The sequence below is a fragment of the Corythoichthys intestinalis genome, chromosome 4 (genome assembly GCF_030265065.1).
Source record: "Corythoichthys intestinalis isolate RoL2023-P3 chromosome 4, ASM3026506v1, whole genome shotgun sequence".
NCBI classification, from domain to species: Eukaryota; Metazoa; Chordata; class Actinopteri; order Syngnathiformes; family Syngnathidae; genus Corythoichthys; species Corythoichthys intestinalis.
The window spans coordinates 50949150-50968355 of record NC_080398.1 but is presented as its reverse complement, the minus strand read 5'-3'; the positions used below and the strand labels follow the sequence as shown (position 1 = coordinate 50968355).

At 37.9% G+C, this 19206-nt stretch overlaps 1 protein-coding gene across 1 annotated transcript in view; it reads right to left on the bottom strand.

The window, feature by feature from the left end:
• Nucleotides 1-749: 749 nt before the first annotated feature.
• Nucleotides 750-19206, bottom strand: part of LOC130914851 (nuclear factor of activated T-cells, cytoplasmic 1-like) — an 85273-nt gene continuing 66816 nt past the window's right edge. The window contains exon 10 of the mRNA XM_057834400.1: nucleotides 750-1998. Coding sequence (XP_057690383.1) covers nucleotides 1943-1998 — 56 coding nt within the window. The 3' untranslated portion in view covers nucleotides 750-1942. The remainder of the gene's footprint in view (nucleotides 1999-19206) is intronic.

The following is a 19206-nucleotide window of genomic DNA, read 5'->3' as shown; positions in this document are numbered from 1 at the left end:
TTCCCGACCCCTGATACAGACCAAAGATATCATAGATGATCATAAGAGTTGTGTAAGCGTAAAATGTTTAAAATAATCAGTCACACAATTCACAATTATTTTAATATTTTATTTAAACAAAACATGAAACAACCAATAATATTTTAATATAACCACAATAATAAAAAGAGAAATCATTCAGCTATCTACGGTAATCTTTAGGGTAAACACCAACACTTAATAAACGTGTAATAATAGCTCAAAAATTGGGGTCTTAAGTTATGCGTGGTCACTACACCATTTATTATTTCACACTTAAATGCACTTGAAACACATTTCATTGTCCATAAATATCATATTATTGAGACAAATGGTTCACCTTGTGCCTACACAGAAAAGCAATTGTCAATGATCTTGAATCCCAGAAGGACAATAAGGCACGTAATAGAAACCTTGCTCAAATAGTTAAGTCATGCTTTTATACTACAGATCCAAAAATGTATACAAGGGCTACATTGAAATCAATTATCATCTAAATAATAAGAGAAAATAGACCAATGTGCATGCTCCAAAAGACTTGTAAAATAGAAAAGACAGGTTGATATAAGAACAGGGACGAGAACAACATTTGGTCTGGGAGCACTACTACTTGCCTCTATTTCTATAGTAAAGTGCATAATATTTTTTGTATTGGGCGGAATCACTGGAAGTTACAGTAAGTCTGGGGGGGGGGGGGGGACAAAAGAAGAACAAAAACGTGGACAATAATATCACCAAAGATAAAATCCTTTGGTTTACACAGATCAATTATTGCCAGTTGTTAACAGTCCTGCCAGGTCCTCATTTAAATAACCAAGATCAGTAAAGTGAAGTGGTAGCATACTTAAATATATCCTTCTGCTCATTTATACATCAAATCTGCAGTGCAAGAAGCAAAAGACTAAATTATGTAGTTTTACTTGAAATTCAGCAGGTAAACATACCGTTGTTTAACGAATAAATGAGATTGTGTCTGCACCGTAAAAAGACACTGAAGGCTTTCTGTTCTATTCCATTAGAAATGTGGCTTATTCTGATTATGTCAGGAAAAAACATTGGTCCTGTGTTGTATAATGTTAAATGATTGTCTGTGCATTACTATGTCATAGTCTGGCATGACACAACAGGCACTGGGGTGAAAACTGTAATGAAGCATAGGAATATAAAATAAAAATATATATTAAAACAAATTTTGTATATTTATCAGGGAAGACAATATGAAATATTTTTTTTTAGCAAAATGCGTAGAATAAGCATAAGGCATATTGTCATGTACTGCATTTGTACAAAACAATATAGTACATAACATTCAGTATAAATGAACAATGAGAATAAAGAAAAAAAAATCTATTTGTTCACATACTCCTAACATCATTTGTAATTACCATTGTCAGTTTTTCCCCTGGACAAATCAAAATGATACAAAAATGTCATATAAAAATGTTGAACTGGGAGTTATAATTTATCATAATTTGCATTTCTGTGTCTAGTGCTGTCTGTTCATCTTCTCTACAAATAAGGCACCGATTCAGTTTCCATGGTGTGACAGCACAAACGAAACAAAGTGATGATGCATGACAGTTATTATTGTCCCATTAGCTTGCCCATGCATGTATGTAACATCAACATCACCCTCCAAATGAAGATTGTCATTTGTCAATTAAGGCAAGTGTTGCCCTCAATATCATGTCCCATTTGTACAAATAATATTACATATATACTTACATAATTATAACAGATATGCAATCATTGCCAGGCAGTCAATGTGAATCTGCAGAGAGTCACTGAAGAAGAGGGAACTGATCGCAACTGTGGACACATGGGGTATCTTGTTCGTGGTGGCTCTTCATCTTTTGGATCTTCTCTTATTTGTATTGTTTTAAGATGAGTATTTACTGCTGCTGCACATCACGTAATCAATGATCTATGCATGAGTGTGAACGGAAATGCTGGATAGGTCATTCCTGATGATCTCGTTAACTGCGGAAACAAAAAAGTACTGGGTCATTTTCCTACAATCACACTGTAGTACCTATTATTTAGCTCAAAGTTAGTAAGTCACATTGTTGTTGCATAAAATATATACAGTACCCTATGCTGTATAAATAGGTTTGTGTGTGTATATACATATATATATATATATATATATATATATATATATATATATATATATATATATAATTGTGAGTGTGTGCGTACATGAATGGTTGTTCGTCTCCTTGTGCCCTGCGATTGGCTGGCAACCGATTCAGGGTGTAACCCGCCTAATACGCATCGTTAGCTGGGAAAAGACTCCAGCACCCCCTGCAGCTCTTGTCAGGATAAGTGGCTCAGAAGAGGATAATTTTTATTTAAAATAACAATCACCAGATCTCAACTCAGTTCAGCTGTTTAGGGAGCATCTTCACTCCACGGTACACAGGAATGCTCATAAAGCCTGTCCAATTTATGTGAAGGGCTACTTACTATAAGCCTCAACAAATTAAAAACTGGATTTCCAAAGGTGTGCAATGCTGTAATTGCTGCAAATGGAGCATTCTTTGATGAAAGCCAAGTTTAAAAGAGAAAAATATTATTTAAAAATATTTTTTCCTAACTTTATCACTGCCTTTTTAATTTTTACCTCATTCGTTTTCATGGAATATACAAACTTGTCTGTGTGAGTGACCCCAACCTTTTCAATGGTAGTGTAATTATTACTATATACTAGTATATTTTTACATGTGATAATTTGTTTCCATAGCATAATCCCTCCGGCAGGGGCGTCACTAGACCAAATACAATACTGGGGCACAGCGGGGCACTGGTGAGCATGCAAAAAATTGTTTTTCATTTTTTTAGCACTTACCTCTAATAAAAAGTAAGAAATAGCGCTTTAAACTATGTATGATCTAACCAAAATACAAGTTTCTGTAAAAAAGTTTTTTGTTTTTCAGCTGTCAGGATTTCAAAATCAAAATGGCGTACCGCACGCAGGCTATTTTTAGACCGTGACGTCGCATCGTAAAGCGGAAGTAAAGCCGAAGTGGGACATTATAGACCCGCCCTCGCATAGACCCAACGTAAAAAGTGCTACTTTTCGCCGGTAATCTTTCAAAAACGAACATGCCGATCACGCATTGCTTTTTTGGAACTTGTAGAAACGACTCTAGACATTACGACCATGAAGGATGTTTTCTTCATACGTTCCCGGAAACCAAAAACTAAGGAAGGAAAACATGTGAAAACCGAATCAAATTGTGCGGACTTTAACACCAGCTCGGCAAATCCATTCATGTTTCATATGCAGTAAACATTATGTTGGGTTGGCATGGTCTTTCAGAGGACAAAGAGGTAAGCCATTTTTATATTTTTATTTAATTTTTTTAGCGTAACGTTGTGCCGTACTGCTTCTGTCTGACAATGAATGACATGAAAAAAATTACAATGGTATCTGACTGCCACTGTTACCGTTTCTGTTATATATATATATATAAAAACAACTTTAGTAAGGGGGAAGTGTAAATAAATTATAGGATTAAGATGTGTTATCAATGAAAAAATTAAAAGTGTTCGTTGGCTGTCACTGAGTAGCATTTGCGATCGCTACACAAAGCTAACTAAATTACCCTCAAGAACGATAAGAGACGTAAGACAACCAGAGGATATATAAGAAAGACAGGGCTGATGGTAAAGGATAGCTTGTTGAAACCGGAGAATGTCAGTCGTGTCGTTAAAAAAAAGCTAAAGCTATGCTTAGGTCGGCTTGTTTTTTTCGTCTTTTTCAGCCTTCGACACTAAAGCCATCTCTTTAACTGAACATTTTTATGTTCTTCCACATCTATGCCAGTCAATTTGGCACCAGGCACATCATTTTCGGAGAGAATTGGTAGGTTTAGCGCTGTAAACGTCTCCTTCGTACACAATTTCCATTCATTTCACAAACGGTGGCTTGTCCTTGCTTAGAAACAGTAGCTAATGCCATGAATATTAATGAGCGGAAGTGACGTGTTGCTTGCGGTACGCCATTGGGACATCCCTTGTTGATAGCCTCTGCTCATGCTCATCAACTTCCATTTCTCGTTCACCTCTTCCTACACTCTGCTGCTCTACTTTGTATGGACAGAAATATGAGGATACATCACTGTTACTGTTATGCAATTAATCAGTGTTTCCCAATTGGCAGGTGGTGACCTAAAAGTGGTTTATGTTGCCTAGGTGTTTACCTAGCTTACTGCTCTTAAATATGTTTTTAATACCCATTTGCAAGAGTAATTCTGTTTTGAGTCAAATGGAAATAAAAGAAAAAATACAACTTGTTGCAAATTACAGGGACTGCAGTGACGAATAAAATGCTTATAAAACAGCTAAAAATTAGGATGAGTACACATACGAAATTGTTACAGGTTATAACCCAAAGATAATAATTCATACATATTGATTCTATTAATTTTGGTCATATAAAAACTTGCAATAAGTAGCATCAGTATTGATACACTTCAAATATCACATATAATATTAACACAATAAGAGACAAAGCTCTTGAGTGTGAGCCTCTTACTCAAATCCAATTTAATTATCATTGTATTTATAGCCAGTTAGCTAAAAGACAAAAGCCAATCTGCTACTTCAATTTGCGACCAGAGTAGTTTACCGCAGTTAACTGCCTGATACGTAAAGAGTAATGTTGAACAATTGACATTCACAATTCATGTGAATAGGCGACCAAACAAACATCAACAGAGCAGGTAAAAACAAACAACAAGGATGGGCAGTTCATTTGGCACTAACCTGTAAAGCAAGTGGGAAGATGTATTTTGCACCATCCACTGTGTGATTGGCACACACACAGTAATATTGATGCTGCATTCAGGTGTTGTGTGAGTAGTCGAAAAATGATTCTCAATTAAATGCTGTCCATAAAAAGTGCAAGCAGTCACTCAAATTGGGATGTATCGCCGAAGCATTAAAATACTGTAGGCTACTCTTCTTTGTAGCAATCATGTTTTTATCCAACATTACGACTTGACAACACATCAGAACAATTTTCTAACTTGCCATAAGGTACATATTTTACTATTCATTAATTTAATTTTATTTATTTATTTATTTTTCTTTTAAATCATTCTATACATTTACACTGGAGTGCCACGTCAGATTTCGTTGTTCACAAAGTTCATTTCGTTGTTGACAATGACAATAAAGATTATTCTATTCTATTCTATTCTGCTACGTGGACTTACGACTCCAATTTTTTTATTTTTTTTTTTTTTTTTGCTGGTGAAATTTACATTGAGACACTGCAAATCAATACTGGGGCACGTGCCCCAGTGAAATATGTCTGGCGAAGCCCATGTGATCTGGTGCATTGCGGTCACTACAGTTCTAACTGGACTATCTGCAGTGGCTATCAATTCCCAAGTTAAGCTTTTTCTTTTCATAGTATGGCCACTATTCACTCAGCATAATGGGAACATACCCTACCCAGTTTCATTGGATTATTCTATTAACAAGATAGCAAAGACCTGATTTACGGAACATAACTCATCAAGGATGCTGTACATACACCACAGCTGACAACCTGTTGTGCAAAACGACACATTAGTGGAATTCAGAAATACTATGAACCTGGAATCCAAACAATCTTATTGTACTTAAAAAGTCATATCGGCCCCATACACACACATCTCGTTACACAAGTGTCTTTCCTGTGCCCGAGCCTTTCCCACAGTCGGCAGGCACAGATCAGCCCGCTGCCTTTATCTGCTTTGTATTCTTTGGCAAAACAGAGGGAAGTGACTGAGAAGATGGCGAAGACCTCGAGCCCTGAAGCTCAACACAAACAAGAAGCTCCTCACTTTTAAAGCTGGTTGTGATAAAGTTTACTGATGTAGACAGACAGACGGAGTCTAACAGCGAGGTGTCAAGACAGGAAGTCCACCCACCTTAAGGCAGTGTGTTATTACAAGATACTATTTGGTGACGCGCTAAGTCAGGCAGGAGAGTCATTTGATTAAGAAACAACTAAATGTAAGATGAGAAACTCAATGGACAATTCAAGAGGCACGAGGGCAGAATCAATGGAATCGATAAATGAGGGGAATTTGATAATATTGAGTTGAACGTGACAAATTGATTTATAATGGTATATGTTTGTGTATTGTAATATGTCAATTTGTGACAGTTTCTAATATTTTGTCCTGATCACAGATCAAATGAAAATAGAAACATCAAAGATTCCACCTTTCAAAACAGGCCACACAGACACATGTACGCACACACGTACAATATGGGACTCACCTCCCGCAACAGGAGGAACTCCCATTGGAAAAACACAACCTGTGCCAACACTGCAGGCTGTTTTGAACTCTATTTGGCTCAACAGTCATTTACACGCTCAGGGTTATTTTTAGCTCTTCCATTGCAGGGCATGAAGGACGTACGCACACATTTAACAATTAAACCATCCCGCTTTGATAAGGGTCCTCATCTCTGCATCCAATGGGAGAAACAGCTACAGGTAATTCTGAGACAGGAAGGGAGAATCCAAGAGCTTGGTATAAAACATTGGGAGTGGAACACAACACTTTTCTATTGGTTTTTGAATTAAAAAAGTAAAATCACATATTCTTCTTAAATCAGTACTAAAACTACAGCTTCTTCCTTTAACTGCTGCTATTACTAACAAATACTTTCTACTGGCTTTGATGGAAATGTTCCATTCTGAGAATATGGTGCCAGAGTGACAAAAAATGTTTTTGAGAGATTTGGGTTTGTCAGAAAACAAACCATAGACGCAGGATGTGGTCAAATGTAACCCCAAAAGACATCACCTCCAACATTATTTTGAACTCTAATGTGGTACATTGTATGTACTGTAGGAGGGAGCCACTTCTCACAAATAGTGACTGAAAACTAGCCCCTCTCCATCCTATTTTTTGGCCTTAAGTTAAACAAAACAAGAGGACGAAGTCAGGTATGTGTCATGGCAGACGTATGAAAACATTTCATTTTGAAATCAATCTCATCTCTGAAGTGACTAGATAACCTCAAATATGCAGCATTAAGGAACGCAGTCAGACATGCTTGGGAACATTTTGTTCAACGTGGAGTCTGGCTGCAAAATGTCATTCTATTTCATAATGAGCAAAGACAGGTGGACCTCTTTAAAACTATGGCAATTTTACACATTATGTTTTAACTAATTAATTGTGCCATATCAGTAGACAGCTGGGTAAACATATTTGGTTTGGTTGTTTTTTTTCCTGACTTAGTTCAGTAGTGCTGTCTAATCATGGAAAGCTGTAACTGAGAGGATACTCTCATGAATAAACAAAAACAGTGGAAAAATGAACTGCATTATTCCCCTGGTGAAAAAAGAAAAACATGTCACATTAGACTGACTCAAGCATTTGTGACATTGTTCATTAGTAGCAGAGCTTTTGCAATCAGTGCACCTTCGGGCCAACCTGTCACGACCTATATTGACACTGCATGGGCAACCGAGAGATCAAAATAATATGCTTTGAGACACAGAAATATAAATGTATTTAAAAGATATATACTGTAAAGTGTAATCAACTATTTGATGGGTAAATGAACCTGACATATATTCAAAATATTGCAAAATTCAATGTAAACTGGGATAGGTAATACATCCAACATTAAGAAATGCTGAACAAAAATAGCCCAGCTAAAAAAAACAAAGAAAACCACAAGGCTGCGTAGGTGGGAGCTGGTTGTTTCAGGTTCTAATAAAGATAATGTAATCTAGCATGGTTAATAAGTTAGAGCATCTATCAGACAACACTGACTGAATATTGGTCATGCTAATAAAGGCAATAGCCACTTTATTTTGTGACTCTACGCAGAGGAACACAACAGCATGAGTTGAGCCGTTTTAATGTTTTTTTTTCTTTCTCACAGACACACAACGGACCTTGCTATATGCATTATTTTTAACTCAAATTTGAACTGCATTATAATTTGTTTAGGGCTGTCAAATGGTTAAAAATTTTAATCGAGTTAATCACAGCTTAAAAATTAATTAATCGTAATTAATCGCAATTCAAACCATCTCTGAAATACTGTATGCCATATTTTTCTGTAAATTATTTTTGGAATGGAAAGATAAGACAAGACGGATATATACGTTCAACATACTGTACATAAGTACTGTATTTGTTTATTATAACAATAAATCCACAAGATGGCATTAACATTATTAACATTCTTTCTGTGAAAGGGATCCACGGATAGAAAGACTTGTAATTCTTAAAAGATAAATGTGAGTACATGTAATAGTAGTTTTATATTAAAACCCCTCTTTATTTTTTCGTTTTAATAAAATGTGTAAAATTTTCATTTAAAAAATAAACTAATAGCTCGCCATTGTGGAAGGTAGTGATTGAAATACACCACAAGGTGTCAAGGGCGAGTTTAAAATTAATTAGAGATCTAGCCAAGTTTTTCTAGTGCGTTTTGCCCCTCAACTGACGCCGTAGTTTCCGGGTTCATTGTACCTTACGTTCATTTGAGTGTTGACTTCACAAAGTACGAGACCTCTGATAGTTTGTATATTGTGACTAAATATTGCCATCAAGTGTATTTGTTGAGCTAAACGAAATGTTTGAATAGAGTTTGACCAAAGTCTGAGTATTATTTTGCATAGCTAATTTGATTGGGAATACCAGTTCTCTTTGCATTGAGCACTTTTCTTTTTGTGAGCATTATTTTTTTTGAGAGATAGGAATATTACTTTTGTTGTGCTTTCAGTAAATGATACTGTAGCGACTTAACTGTTCCGCCCAATGCATGATGGGAAGTTGGGCAACCATGACTGTCAGTGGTGGCTGCAAATGGTATATCTTCTCTGCGTTGTGTTCAATACAGGGTGTTAAGAAAAAGATTATCTCCTGTCATTCTACCCCACGTTGCTCGTCACAATAGTTACAATTGTTGTGGAAGAGATGCCAAATATTATGCCAATAAATAGCGCAGCACCAATGAATGCCTGAGTCCACTCTTCTTGCTTGTTTCTGCCTCTTAGCTCTCAATATACTGTACATAAAATGGTGCCATTGTAGTCTGTTTGCGGCAATGCATGAGTGGGTTGTCCCGCGCATGCGTTGAATATTTTAACGTGATTAATTTAAAAAATTCATTACCGTCCGTTAACGCGATAAATTGGACAGCCCTAAATTTATTATATCAAGAAGGTGTTATGACAGATGCAGTCGTTGAAATATTCATCCAATTTGGCACCCTTTTCATTGAATGTTAGCTGCTGATTGACTGAGTTGCTTCTTCTGTAACTCCATTCACCCATTAATGCAATCAAAATTCAAACCTATAATCTCTCGACTGTGAGGCTCAAATGCTAACCCTGCATCATTGTGCTGCACTTCTGTAGTACAGTGCGAAATTGAATGTATAGAAAAAAGAAAGCATAATTGTTGGTCATTGCTACTGTTAGAATGACGACAAAATGTCATTTTTTGCCCGATGGAGTGTCAGATACAACAATGCTTAGCTATCGGCAGGTTGACTCAAACTATATCCATAGCTATTGTCAAGTCAAACCCTAAAGATAACATAAAACAAACAAACAAAAAAACCCCAAAGTGAGCTGACAACCAGGGGAAACTGGGAAATAACCTGAATGGAAATGACGTACAGCTGGTACGGATTGGCCAATCAACCAATGAGCAACTCGAACCCATGAAAGCAGTGCAGGAAGGTGGTGGCCTGTTTTGGCTATTGACACTTGCAGTCCTGTGCAGCTGGAGACGATTGGCAAAATACAACTAGAGAGGAAGCCCGTAAGCAGCAAAACCTGATGGACTTTTGTTCATATGTGCCGGCGGCGGCCATTAGCACATAGCATGTGGCTTGCCTCACCAGTTGAAATGTTTGGACACTTAAGCAGTATATTGGGGGTAATTTGGGTTTTCATTCATTCATTCATTTTCCATGCTGCTTCTTCCTCACGAGGGTCGCGGAGGTGCTGGAGCCTATCCCAGCGAACTATGGGCAGTGAGACACTAATTTAATATTGACATTTAATGTATTCTGGGTTTCACTGATCACTGTTAATTGTGCTATTTGAAACAATGTAATTGAATTATTTCGTCCTTGTATATAAATTTCATATTTTAAAGTGTGAGATTTAAAGTATTGTGCCATTTAAGAGACCAGACCTTTTATTTCTCTGCAAAATTATTTAGAAGATTACTCAAGGCAGAGACACAAGTTGTGTTATTTGAGAACATTAATCCATATCATACATGAGTTGAATATGTCATAATGAAATGCATAGCTCATTCATTGTTTTTCAAAACTACAAGACTACACAATATTTGACATCTCTAAGCCAGACATCCCAAATTTCAAAAATTCATTTCAGGGAGATGATCAGTGTCTAATAAAATTGGGCCTTCTAAGAAAAGTGTATAACCTATGGTCTTGGGCCCAACAGCCACTCGGAGAATTCAACAGGTGAAACATGATATTCACCTAAATCAGTTGTGAATGGCAATGAGCTGGTTGGAGAGTGACGCTACCTTCCATCAGCTTCTGAAATGACTTTAGAAAGTAGGACCTCTGACCTAAAGGCTGTAACAGAGGTTTCCTGCCAGAGACTTCTGTTCACACATTTATTCTCAGGATACCCAAGGAGAACAGGGCACCTTCCTGAACTTTACTCGCTTTCACTGTATGAATAAAGTCTCAGCTGTGTTGGGGTCATGGAGCCTCATGCTAGTGATGGCTGATGTTTCCTATGCTTTCCCAACACTCGTATATTAGCAAATCAGCCTTGTGAGAAAGGTGGTAGCTTCCTTCTATTGTGGTACTCCAGTTCTCGCGTGTGAGGAAGTGTGCCTGTGTCATAGAATCTGAGTAATACAGTATAAACACTACTCACAAGAGTCAAAAGGGGACTGGTAAGACAAAGTTAAACCTCATTTGAACTTCATGTGGAATTGATTTGGTGGAGAAGCCAAACTAAAGGTCCAACTTGCCGGGGAGACAATTGAATTTCCTGCTACATATTGCTTTTGTTTCCCTACTATATCAAATCTTCTCTTGGCCTCAGCAGAAACACTTAATGGACAATTTGCTCCCTCCTACACACACACGTACACACGACTCAAATGGCTGGGCGGACTGACAACGTCACTTATCCTGTGCTGATAACAGTAGCATGAAAAAGGTCGAGGGGCAGAGGATGAAAATAAAGTCAGAAATAATAATATGAAATACAATTGTAAAATGACCTCAAACAAATGGTAGATAATTCCAAGTACATATTTAAAAATAACTAACATGAAAGAGACAAAGTGTTCCGTGATTGCATCACTATAATAAAGCACTTTATAAATCAATTAAGGTTTGCAGGTCGACAGTTTCTAATATATCACTGTAATCCTGTTGGGTTTAATGATATGATGATATATAGAGACAGTAGAGTTAATCTCCAAAACTTTGTTGACGTGATATGCCCAAGCCTTTCCATGTGGAAACACTTAGTTGACCATGGAGGCATTAAAAATGGTGTCATAACTGCAGCAGTTTTGGGACCAACTTGTGCATAGACGCCCCCAAAAAGGAAGAAAAATACATGAATCATCACAAAAATCGAATTTCTCCACATTTGTACATCACCATACGATTTGTACATCACCATACAAAACAATCTAAATCTAATGAGGGTGCTTCGACTCTTTATGGTAGAACAAGTTTAGCCAATTAGAAGCAAAGTGGCTAATAACAAGTAAAAAGAAAAAAACAGACAAGACCAAATTACGTACAAGTGCCTCATTTTGTTTTTTTGTTTCAACTCAGGCCTTTTTGTATGGTGTTTTTAGTTATTGTGCTTGCACTGATATTCTTTGCATGTTTACTTCCACATTCCAAAACATGCATTGTAAGTTCACCTAGGACTGAGCCTGACCCGGACCTAGGGAAATGTACAGAGGTGTTCACTTAAAGTTGCAACAATACTGTAACCAATCCAATTTTAGCAATATCCATAATTAGATTAGAGCTATATTGAAATTTCCATGTTTGCTGTGCTTGTTTTGGTTGCAGTGCTGTGTAACCATCATCTTTAATCATGGACTCAACTAATGTGTCCCTCCCTTTCTCACCTCCCCCTGTGTCTCATAGCATCACTTCCTCCTCCTCATCCTCCTCAGCTTTTCATTTCCTTCAAGTCCCAGGAGAATGCGGGTGTGCCCGTAAGAGGGTAGTCCCAGGGAGGATAAGGAAGAGGTGTTTACATCGTGGTTGCTGCTTCCTAATAATCTCTTCACTGTCCTGTGTGCAGTCAATTTCAGGGTACTTCGAGCAAAAAGTAAAAGTTGAATGGAAAAGTTATACAGTATATTTTAAAATGCCCACAGTAATTATATGTATACTAGTATATGTGTGTATACATGTATATCAGTGATCCCTTGTTTTTCGCAGTTAATGGGGACCAGAACCCACTGCGATAAGTGAAAAAACGCGAAGTAGCGCCACCCCCCTAAAAAAATAAAAACATGGTCATAATAAGTTTTTTTTTTTTTTGTTCAATGTCTTTATTCAGATCTGTCATTGGAAAGAGATCCATATAAGACTTTTTTTTTTTTTTTTTTTTTTTTTACCTTTTTCCCCATAGTATAATAGAAAAATACTTTTAAACATGATAGTGTCCCACAGAATTATTTTTAAACAAGAAAAAGAGTAGATAACTAATCCATTAAAAAAAAAAAAAAAATTGGGGGAAAAAAATGCTTGTCTTTATTGAATGCTTCATTGAGTGTCCACTCAAATCCGCTCCAGCTGCTCACTTACAATGAGTTGCTACAGCAACTGTTTAACAAGTTAAACGATGATTGACGTATGTGGCACTTTCAACATAGTCTCTGGAAAGATCAAAGCTTAACCGTCTGTCAATCATTGTTTACTTTAATAAGCAACTCCAGTTCACTCTCTGACGAACAAAGAGCAGGGAGAGGGAGGGCGCGAGCGTGAAACCGTGATCGGCTCGGGACAGGTCATCTGTATTTTTTTTAATTGTTGAACTGTTGAATCATTAAATAATGGACATAAATTTCTTTGGCTACTTTATTAATTAGTAATGTATGATGTATGATGCATCAATAATCGTGATAATTGTGATAACTGTGATAATTCTGATCATCGTCAATACCGTGATCATCGTTCATTAATCGAATCGTAGCAGCCTGAATGTTAATTGAATTGAATCGTGGGGTGCCCAAGAGGGCACACCCCTATTATATTTATATTAGGCCTGTCAACAATAACGCGTTAGCGACCATGATTAATCTGGAAATATTAACGCATTTTTAAAAAATAACGCAATTTACCACTCACGCTGTTTGGCCACAACTGCTTCCCGTAGTCCCACACGGTGATGTTTACATTCTCCGCGCGGCAATGCAGGACAACATGCAGCCAGCCACGATGAGTGAGGATGATGACCTAGGACTGCTTCATGGCAAATTCCGTTTTAAAAAGCTGCCTAATGGAAATCTGGATAAAACAAAAGTTGTGTGCACATACTGCTGTGATGAACTGTCCTTCCATCGAAGCACAACCAGCCTAAAGTACCACCTTTGGGCAAAGCATATCTTCGCTAGTGTTAGCAATGACGCTAACACTGCAAAAACAAGCCGCAGTCATCAAGCTACACTGGCAGAGTGCGGATTCGGTCTTGTCAACAAAAGGACAACAAGTAGGTTGACTACTGATATCGCTAGATGGGTAGCCAGAGACTGTAGACCCATTAACTTAGTCAAAGACAAGGGCCTTGAAAATCTCATCCAGATAGCATCGGGCGACCCAACATACAGAACACCTTCACGGGCAACTATTGCCACAAAAATTCATGAACTTTTTGAAAATGAAAAGGCAACGAAGGTGGAACAACTAGCCAGAGGTAGGTTTGTTGCACTGACAGGAGACCACTGGACAAAAAAAAAAAGTGTTTCTAAACACCATTTTAGTATAATGTTTTTCAGTTAAGTGTGTGAAAATTGACAATTTTTTTTTTTTTTTTTTTAAATCTCACACAGCTTTCAGGCCATTTAGTGTAAAACTGCAAATGCTGCATTTATTTGTGTGAAATGTTTAATTTAACAGACAAGTTGTTTACACATTTTTTGAAACACTAGCTATTGTTACTGTATTGTGTTTGTCTGCTCTTTAAGTTGGCAGTTAATTTTGGGCAATATGCCAAACGGTACTTGAGCCACATTGTTAGTCTGAGGCACTTTAATCTGTTAAACTCTTCTGTATAATACTGACAATTTATTTCATTTTATACGAGCTGAGTTGTTAAATAAAATTTTAAAACTGGTTAAATATTAATTCATTCATACATCATACATTTCATCTGAAAACAAATTTTAAGTCAACTATAGTATTTTCCTAGATTTTTTTTCCTGAAGAGCAACTTTAATCATCCCGAGGGAAATGTGATTAATCATGATTAATCACACAGTTGACATATGATTAACTAGATTAAATTTTTTAATCATTTGACAGCACTGATTTATATATATTTTTTGTTGTAAAGGTTATCTTAGTCTTATTTGATCTTATATCACAGAAAGCTCACATTTGACAGAGAGTGTGCTGACTTTGTAATTTTACTGTATCGTGAAAAACACAAGCCACTCTAGAATTGAAGAATGAAAGGAGACAGATTAAAAGTTTTTGTATGGTTCATTACCAACCTGTTTATGATAAAATAACTCAACCATCTGATAAACTCACAATGAGTGATTTTGAATAAGAAACGCATGCTCCTGTGGAGGCTGGTGCGGAATATGAGCATGCTGAAACAATCATACTTAGGCCAGTTTCTCTCTTCTGAATAAGAACTTGGCTGAGTGAAGGAAAAGATGATTTATAACTGCATTTGAGTATTTGCTAAAACATATTTAAATCACCTGCTGCAACGTAGCTGTAAATTGGGATTATGAAATAGTTTTTTTTTTTTTTTTTTTTAATTTACACACAGAGAAACTATTCTCTCTGTCCAACAAGCTTAGCCTCAGTGCACACTTTATTGTTCACTATCCATCATAGACAGATGGCTTAGACTGACTCTCTTCTGTATCCATCTTAAAAAAAATCTTTTTGGGGAAAGATGGGGGAATCTGTGTGTAACAAAAGTGTGGCTTCTGGTTAACATTTCTTAAATCGGCAAATAACTTCTGTGACATGCAATTTTTTTCTACTTGTAGTGGTTGGTTTTGGGTCAAGTTTGTCCTGATTTGTAACACCACCTTTCACATAATATTTCAACGGTTTTGGCAAAAGTAGAACATTCTCCTCCACATATACTAGTAAGCAGTAAAAAGCCTCAGAAAACGCTCTCATTGTTGCCCAGGGAGCAACTATATCTTGCAAAGGTCTTGCTGGGTGCAAAAACATGGCTTCACTTTTTTGAACAGCTCTGGGGATGTGACTGGATTTGATAGGGTTTTCTGATTAATACTCATGCAGTGAACTCAAAAGCTGACTTTCAAACTTAAATCCCATATTGCAGAAGACACAAAATTGAGTGTTTAACCTTTGTCAAGACTATTTATGATATCCTGTTATACTAGTCACCCCTTTTTCAAAACTCAAAATTTCAAAATTAATCATGACAAAGTTAATCCGTCTGGAAATTATTTTAATAGCATTTGATATTCATCTAAATGAAAGGTGAGGACAGGGTAACGTACACTTCAGCTTTGAATGTAGTTTGTGCATTTAAAAAGTGAATCTCATCTTCTCGTCAGACTTTTAAGAAAAAAAAAAGATAGCGCACATTAACATTTTTTTCTTTTTGTTAGAATGTTGTTTTGAAAGCAGCTGAGCTTGGCTGAATACAATTAGGAGAGTCCAGGGACCTTTTGAGTTTAATAGCTGCTTTGGGTCATTTGCCAACAGTACGACACTTGCATTCTCTCATCAAAAATAAATATGTTCACACACAGCTACGTAGACCCTGTGCTGCAGAGAGATTAGTTATAATCTTTAATTTTGATGCGTTTTATCACTCTTAAGATTTCTTCATGATCAAAGAGGGCACATTTGGTTGGTGTGTGCGTGTGTGTTTATGTGTGTTAGGCAATGGGTGTAGCTGCCAGGGAAAAAAATCACCAAAATGTCAACCAACTTTCTTCCACCTCAGTTTTTCCCCTCTTCCTCTCAGTCTGCCCGTCTGTGTCTATGTCTCACATCTTCATATGGCTGACCTGCTTCTCCTCATACTATTTGAATATTCCTGGATGTGAGGACATGATGATATTCCTCTGACCCTAAATTTTCCAGATTCCTACATTTAATTTAGGCCTGTCAGCACAATGAGTTTTAACATTTAAAAACTCTTCAAACATATGAAACTGATTTTGGAAAGTTTTTATAATGACAGCAAGATCTGACAGATGTTATGTTTTGACAGTTGCATTTTGTGTTTACCTGTCAATATGAATGTTGACGGAGTCCTTAAAGTACTGTAACATTTAACCTGGGTTTGTACATTTGTTTCTGGCTTCTGCGAAACATATTAGCAGAGAATTGGATTCGATACACAAGGACTTGAATTTGAGTCAACTTGCAACTCTGCATAGACTTGAATTAAAAAACTACAGACATGGACTTTACTCACTTGGGCTCAGAGGGTCCGAGATTCGACTTTACTTGAGACAAGCTGACTCGGAAAACTTACAAAAACCCAAAGGTTACATACTCTGATTGGTGGACAGACACATCATGGCGAGTTCTTCAGTATTTCCCTTCCCTAGTTATAAATTTTACGTTTAACAACTTAAATTTAGATGGAAAACGCAGAAATGGCAAATGCAAGATGCGTGACACCACAAGTAGCCAGAGGTGGGTAGAGTAGCCAAAAAGTTTACTCAATTAAGAGTAGCTTTACTTTAAAATATTACTCAAGCAAAAGTAAAAGTAGTCATCCAAAAATGTACACAAGTACAAGTAAAATTGTAAGGAACTGCTTAAGATAAAACAATGATCTTTTTTTTTTCTCAGTGCAGTTATCTTAATAAACTGTTATTATACGTACTATAACATATTACAAATAAATAACAAAAAACATTTTTGTGAGAAAAAAATCTACAGAAATTATTATTATCGTTCGTCCAAAAAGCATGAGTGCCCTCTAGTGGAAACAAAAATTCATACTTCATACAGTAATACTTCCGGGTTTCCGTGGTCAATCGGTGCCTAATAAAAAGTGAGAGAGATTAAAATCTGAGTCATGTTGACGGCGGCGTTCTAAAGACTCCACGTCCAACCCTCACTGGGAACGACTTCGACTTACTGCCGGCAATGCGGACGTAACTCTGACACCGGTCATAGAGGGACCGAACAGCTTACTAAAGGGCTTAATACCCCGTACTCCCAGAGCAGCTCCAAAGGACTCCCCGAGGCACACATTCGAACGTCTTCTCCAAATCCAAAACAAAACTCATGTAGACTGGTTGGGTGAACTCCCATGCACCCTTGAGGACCCTGCCGAGGGTGTAAAGCTGGTACACTGTTGCACGGCGGGACTGAGACCACACTGCTCCTCCTGAATCTGACATGCGACTTCCCGACAGACCCTCCTCTCCAGCACCCCTAAATGGACCTTACTGGGGAGGGTGAGGAATTTGATCCCTCTATAATTGTAACACACCCTTCGATCCCCTCTCTTAAAAAGGAGGACCACCACCCCGATCTGCCAATTCAGAGGCACTGTCCCCGATATCAACGTGATGTTGTAGAGCAGTGGTCTCCAACCCGGTCCTAAAAGGCCCGCTGTGGTTGGTGGTTTTTGTTCCTGCTGGTCCTGTACAGATAGTTGAACCAATCAAGTTTCTGCTAAAACCAACAGCACCTGACTGCAATCAACTGATTGCACTTGTAAAACACCAGATTGGTGAAAAAGTGTAGTCATCTTGTTTGGTTGGAATGAAATCCTGCACCCACAGTGGGCCTTTGTGGAATAGGTTGGAGACCCCTGTTGTAGAGGGGTGTCAGCCATGACATCCTCATAACAAGAGCCTTAACGAACTCCGGGCAGATCTCATCGACACCTGTGGTCATGCCACCGAGGAGCTTTCCAACCACCTCAGTGACTTCGAGCCCAGATAAGAGTCCCCAGACTCTGCTTCCTCGAAGGAAGGCGTGCCGGTCGAATTGAGGAGGTCTTCGAAGTTTTCTCCCCACCGACTCACGACGTCCCGTACCCTGGATCCAGGTTTCCCTTGCCTGGACGTGGGTTACCGGGACCCCCCTCTGGAGCCAGGCCTGGAGGTGGGCCTCGAAGGTGAGCATCTCGTGGCTCGGCCTGTACCCACGGGGCCCGGCCGGGCACCACCCATAAGGCAATGTGGGTCCCCATTCCCATGGGATCATCATCTGTGGAAGGGGCCAAAGGGGTCGGGTGTGTAGGGCCTTGGCGGTCCGACCCCCAGCTACAAAAGCCAACTCAAGTAAATCTGAGTAAATGTCACGTGTTACAACCAACCTCTGCAATTAGCCAAGGCACCACGTGGAACTTTCTGCCAAATGAAGACTTACTGTGTATACAACTGACAATATATTGTTTTTTTGTGGAGATACAATACCACTGCCATAACCTGTGACTCGACAAACTTGACTTGACGTAAAATGGCTTGAACCGACTCTACTTAGCATTCTTGTGACTCTGCTTCACTTGACTTGCCCACAACAGAAAATTTAGAGCTTGCATTAGATTTGGATTAGCCAGACTCATGCAACTGTGTGCATTTCAGAAATCACATCAATGTTTTACTATATGTATTGAAAGCCATCAAAACTGCCTCCGTTCTTTTGTCCTTATGTTTTGTTTATGTTTTGACTACCTCTTCCAGACTTCCATCTGCATTACTGAGCCATTATCCAGAGTCATGCAAACTCGAGGACTTCACCTATCTCCCAACATCCACGCAGCAGGATACTTTTTCATCGAGCAAACACATTTCAGACAAAGTTAAGCTGTTACTAGGTGGTCTGGAATACAGACTTGTTTCTGTTTTCTGATGCTTTTGGTTACTTCCACATTAAAAGAACTCCCAAGCATTCCAATAAATGGGGCAGACTCCATCCATCCAGCAAGCCATTGCCTTTCAGTTTTCCAGTGTCAAAATTTGGTTATACAAGAAATGATAATTGATT